Here is a 5,736-nt window from a genome sequence, read left to right on the forward strand (position 1 = left end):
CTGGAATCCATATCTGAATATTCAGGTTGACTTCAATGTCATAAGCCATAACTCTGAGTGGCCTACTGTATATGTTGCTATGACTAGTTTGCTGGATTGCAGTTAATAATTGGAAATTATTTTTCCCAAGTGTGAAAATATACTTTGTTCCCAAAGGATCCAAACTGCCAGAAAGGACTCTGTTATTCAAATTTAAATTCCTTTTAGTATGTTACATTTTAACAAATCTCACTTAAGGCAAGCTTTCCAAGGCATGAGTTCAGGGATGAAGAGCTGGTAGGAAGCAGTCCTAGACATCCAGTAGGCTTGCAGTTAATCGTGTACACTCCCAAAGAAGGTGGGAAATAAAAAATGGCTTCCAGCACAAATCAAGCTCAAAAAACCAACTGGATGAAATGAGGTTGGAAGGAGTGAGGCTGCTGGTCAGAGGTAGCTGTTCTGTATCCATCTGGGCCCACTCCTGCTATTCAACACCAGAAAAGCCCAAATGCAGCCCTGCCATTGCCCTTCCCCTTCCATGTTTATAAGCTGATGATGCCTGAGCCCTTAGCTCTGTCTTTTAGCCTAGGATGCGCTACAAAAATAATCAAACTGGACTTTAGCTTTTGACTACAATGCAGAAGAATTCATCCAGCTGGGATCAGAGTGATACGCACTCATTTCCAAAACTGCAGAGGTGTTTGATCTTCCCCAAAAGAACAACATTCAGAAACATGATACAACTATTTATCAAATGTTTACTATGGGCTGGGCCCTGGGGGTGAAACAATGAGGAAGGTCTGAAACTCCTGCATTCACTGCACTTCTGTTCTACTAGAGAAGGACAGGTGATAATGAAACAATCAAAAACAGGATTCCTTCATAGGGTGATTAATAGGATTAATAGTAAGACAGCGATAAAACAGAGTAATATACTACAGAGTGAAGGACTTTCTGAGAAGCTGATATTTTTGTTGAGACATGAGTGATCCAAAGATTCCAGCCATGTTGAGATTTGGAAGGGATTCTTGCCCTTGCCGTTCTCTCTGCTAGAAATGGGCATGGATTAATTCAGGCACAGGAGATAGCAGTGTAAATGAGGGAAGAAGAGTGAGAAATTCAGACACAAACATAGTGCATGACAAAATCACCTACAATGGAGCAAGCCAAGGAATGAAGACTGGATTCTGTTTTAAGGGAGGGGGTTGGGGGAAAGAAGCCATTGGAGTATTTTAGGCATAGTAATGATAAGATCTGACTTGGGTTTTGGTTTTTTTTTGTCTTTTTCGTGACCGGGGATCACAACCTTTGGTGTGGTGTCGCCCGCACCGCCCTCAGCCAGTGAGCGCACCGGCCAGTCCTATATGGGATCAGAACCCGTGGCGGGAGCGTCGCAGCGCTCCCAGCGCCACACTCTCCCGAGTGCGCCACGGGGCCGGCCCCTGACTTGGGTTTTTAAAACATCATTTTGGTTGCTGTGAGAGATATGGATTTTAGGGTAACAAGGGTAGAAAGGGAGAGATAGTTAGTGGACACTTAGAGTGATTCAGACAGCTGAGATAGGGTGAAGTGCTTTGAGTTAGAATATTTGGAAGTAAAACCTTCAAGGACTTGTTGATGGTCTGGATCTTATTCAGACCATAATAATCATAATAATCAGTAACTGAGTGGATGGCTCTTTTATTGAGGTTGCAAAAACTGGGCTAAGAATTGCTACAAGGGGGATTGGCCACATGAAGTTTGGCATCCCCGTTAACAAATCAAAAGATGTATGCTGAGTAGATAGACAAACATACCTGTCTCCAACCAAGAGGCACAGAAGGCCAGGGCTGAAGGTAAATATTTGGTAATTTGGGCGTCATAGATTATAAGTGAGATTTAAATCTCAACAGGTAAGATTAAAAGTGGTCCTGTGGCACTGTCATTACAGGGGGGGGAAAGGCAGTGATGATAAGAGAGAATCACCTGAAAGAGCATGATTTGAGTAAATGTGTCTGGAGGTAGCAGTCCAAGGTAATAGTTCTCTAAGCTCCTTCAGTGCCCATCCCAACCTCTCCAGGACCTTCCAATACATCTGCTCACTGTAGATGAGGAGATGACTCCTTGGAAATGCTGCCCTGAGAGCAGTGGTCTTCCCTGTGCAAATACCTCAGCCTGTCCTCCATCCAGGAATGCAGGCCTCCCATCTGGCCTAGTAACCAGGACAGCTGGGCCCACAGACCAGCAGACACACCTCCTACCTCTGGGCCATGCCTTCCTTCCCTATCTCCATCTTCACCCCCACCGCACAAACAGGTATACATGTGGTTGGATTTGGTGATGAAATGCAGGCCCACAGACCAGCAGACACACCTCCTACCTCTGGGCCATGCCTTCCTTCCCTAACTCCATCTTCACCCCCACCGCACAAACAGGTATACATGTGGTTGGATTTGGTGATGAAATGCCAAAAGACTCACCACTCAAAGTCCCAGTCGGCACAAACACAGGGTTCTGAGACCACCGACCCTGAGTAGTCTCGGCCCAGGGCACACTGAGCTCCTGGCTTGCGTTTCTTGAATATTTTCCTTTCCCCCATGACGCAAGGCTCTCCCTTAGAGAGAAAATCCATAGTGACAGAGGCAGAAAAACACAAAGGAGGTGAAATAAATCAGCTTCTCAACAAGAAGCATTAGACTTACATCCTCTTTTAGTCCCTCTACGTAGAAATCTCATTCCCAGTAACCATCCAGGAGTTTCAAGAATGAAAGTGCTCATCTCTTACTACCACAAAGAGGAGCACTGTGGGAGGCTGGCCCACTGTCACCCCCAGCCACCCAGCCAGTGGTGTCTACATTGCCCAGTCTCTTCTCCACCTCCCTAGAGGACAGGAAGACTCCAGGCATCCTCACAGACCACCAGGCAGTTGCCCAAATGGCTCCAGCTGTAATTCTAGTGGAAAGTAGCCCACCTCTCGTATACTTTCTACAACATTTTCAGAGTAAAATTGAAGCTGACCCCAAAAGTTCCCTCTCTGTGATAAACGGCCATGCCCAAGTCCCAATTCCTAGTCAAGGACAAAAAGAAGAATAGAAGTTTGTACAAATCACAAGGTCCCGATGGTCCTGAAGAATGAAGAGCCTGCCTATGTTGTGCCACAATAAGTATCCGCCATTGCTAGACCACCCACCCCTGTACCCTTTCTCAGTGGTCCTGTTCTCAGTGCTCTGGGGCCCTTACTTCAAGATGGCCTGAGAAGTGCTCTCACCCTGCACATTGGCAGATAAGGTGGACAAATCATTGGACAGCCTCCTAGCTATCTGGCGCTCATTTCTCCATGGATACAGCTACAACCACAGGTGATCACCATCACTTCTCCCCCAAGCAGCTTAGTGACCTCAATGGATAGATACAATCCCAGGGTGCAAAACCGTCTCTAAATATCATCCACTCCTGCTGGGCCTGGGTGTGCCCAACCCTCCCTCTCTAATCCACACTCACATCCTCAGATGGCCCACTACCCAAATAAGAAGGCCCAGAGAAGACCAAATTGGGCTTGCAGTAGCTCCTCTTCTCAGAAGCCAGCTCTGCCCCACCGTGCAGTGTGGTGTACCTGATTGAGCAGGTGCCAGGTCTGATAGTCCTCCCTGGTGCAGCGCCGACTGAAGATTGACTTGTAGTCCACTTTCACCAACTGCCATTCAGAGCGGAGGCTGAAGTGGCCAAAAACTCTACGTATAGCAGGGAGGAATAGAAAAGAGAAGTGAAGAAGGCCCCATGGTCAGTCACAAATGCATAAAGACTAGAGAGGAGTCATGATTTTACTGCAGCCTGGACTTTACATGTTCTTCCAAAGTGAGTTCTTTGAAGGCCATTGAGGGGAAAGGCCAACTGGCATGTCATTCACATTGGGTTTAGAATCAACTATTTTTTTATTCATTGGTAAAGTAATATATGTGCTTTACAGAAAGCTCTGAAAATACAGAAAGCATAGAGATGAAAAAGATTCACCCAAAAGTCCAAAATCCACCACCTACATTAAACCATTGTGCAGATTTTGACAAACAACATCCCCATTTTTCTTTAATGCAAGCACCGGCATTTTATCCACCCATTTCCACTGATAGGGACTCAGTTTCCTTATCTGTAAAGTGGATTTTGTGTGTGTGTGTGTGTGTGTGTGTGTGTGTGTGTGTGTGTGTGTGTGTGTGTGTCGGAGGAGGGGAGTAGCTAAAATATGATCCTGCCAATTCCAAAATCTAAGTATACTTTTGTTGAAATTCCCACTGCTTCGTTCACATAAATACCCATCCCCCTACTACTTACCCCCCAAATCACAGCGGTCTCATAAAAGGTACTCATATTTATGTATGGTAAAGAAGCACACCATCTAGATAACTTAGATAATCAATACTGACCTTTTCAAAGCCCATCAGCTGATAGCCCTATAAATATGAATGATCTATCATTTCTAGAAAAGCAGAAAATAAGACTGATCATCTATACTCCACTCGGGTGGCATATCTTGCAATTACCATGCAAGACATTTATCATGGTGATGTAGAGGGGAGACCAATCATGCCATAACTTAAACCAACTGAAGTCTTTGAAGAAATTAGATGACTTCCATTTCAGCAAGACTTAATCATACTACCAGCTCTGAATTCTTCTCTATCCAAGTTCAGAAACTCTTTTGGTGACACCTAAGACACCAACTCTTTCCATGGCATGTTCTTTCTGCTATATGAAGGATGAGGATGCTTATAGGAGGGTGGGAGTAACAGAAACTATGAAACTGGGGAGAACTAAGATTGTTTCTGTAGATCATACAACTTAACATAAACCTCAGGAAACAACTTTGAATGTACTATTACATAAAAGTTAAATAAAACTTTTTAAAGCCTTATCTAAAAGATTAAACAGACTTGATGAGGTAGACTGAAGGTCTCGCCTTTAGTAAAACTGCATGGTCTTTGTATGAACCTTGGTTCAGCACTGGTAGTAGAAACCCTGGGCCTAGAATACTCTGCATATGAGGAACAAAGTGAATTTAAGTGTCTCACCCCTGGGTTCTCTTTATTCTCTTGAATTCTTGCTAAATCCAGTGGTTTCCAAATCCAATACATTGATGCCAGGTCATCCACTAAGTTATTTGCATCTTTTAGCTCTGAATTCATTTCATGCAGAGGTCACAAGTTGGTCCATTTTAAATCTTTAACAAAAAAGCTCTCTCTTATCAAAAATTTCCACTTGTTTGGAGACAGGAGGCTGAAGTTGATAAGCTCATCAGGAAACAAACAATAAACAAACAGTAGGAGAAGACCTTGACAAAAGTCTACTTCCCTCTCTATACAACCTAGCCAAATTCTCCCACATTCAAATGCTACTTCCTCCAGTAGGTCTTCCCTGATTGGAGTACCTGGAGTAGTAGGATGTTAGCGATGCTAAACCAAACAATTCTGCCTACTCCAAATTGCTTACTGTTATTTCATGGATCACAAAATACATCATGTCAGATTAATCCCATTCCTTTCTATGAAAAGATTAGTAGGCAGACGGAAGAGGGAAATACAAAGCACGTGATTTACCTGGATGTCAGCAAGGCATTTGACAGGGTCCACCACTGCAGTATTCAAGAAAAGATTAAAAAATATGAGCCAGATGCTAGTAAAATTCTGTGGCTGAACAGTACCTAATTTAGGCATTAAAATCAACCAGTGGGAAGGTGTGAGTAGTCAGCTGCAAAGTTCTGTTGTCTGCTCTTTCTTGTTCATCATT

The 5,736-nt window shown here is 43.9% G+C and overlaps 1 protein-coding gene across 1 annotated transcript in view; it reads right to left on the minus strand.

Moving 5' to 3' along the window:
* SORCS3 (sortilin-related VPS10 domain containing receptor 3) overlaps nucleotides 1–5,736 on the minus strand; it is a 160,476-nt gene that overhangs the window by 53,047 nt on the left and 101,693 nt on the right. Inside the window, exons 10-11 of the mRNA XM_008579610.1 lie at nucleotides 3,572–3,689; nucleotides 2,439–2,572 (exon numbers count right to left, since the gene is read on the minus strand). Of these exons, the coding sequence (XP_008577832.1) occupies nucleotides 2,439–2,572; nucleotides 3,572–3,689 (252 nt within the window). The remainder of the gene's footprint in view (nucleotides 1–2,438; nucleotides 2,573–3,571; nucleotides 3,690–5,736) is intronic.

The sequence above is a fragment of the Galeopterus variegatus genome, unplaced genomic scaffold (genome assembly GCF_000696425.1).
Source record: "Galeopterus variegatus unplaced genomic scaffold, G_variegatus-3.0.2 Scaffold1922, whole genome shotgun sequence".
Taxonomy (NCBI): domain Eukaryota; kingdom Metazoa; phylum Chordata; class Mammalia; order Dermoptera; family Cynocephalidae; genus Galeopterus; species Galeopterus variegatus.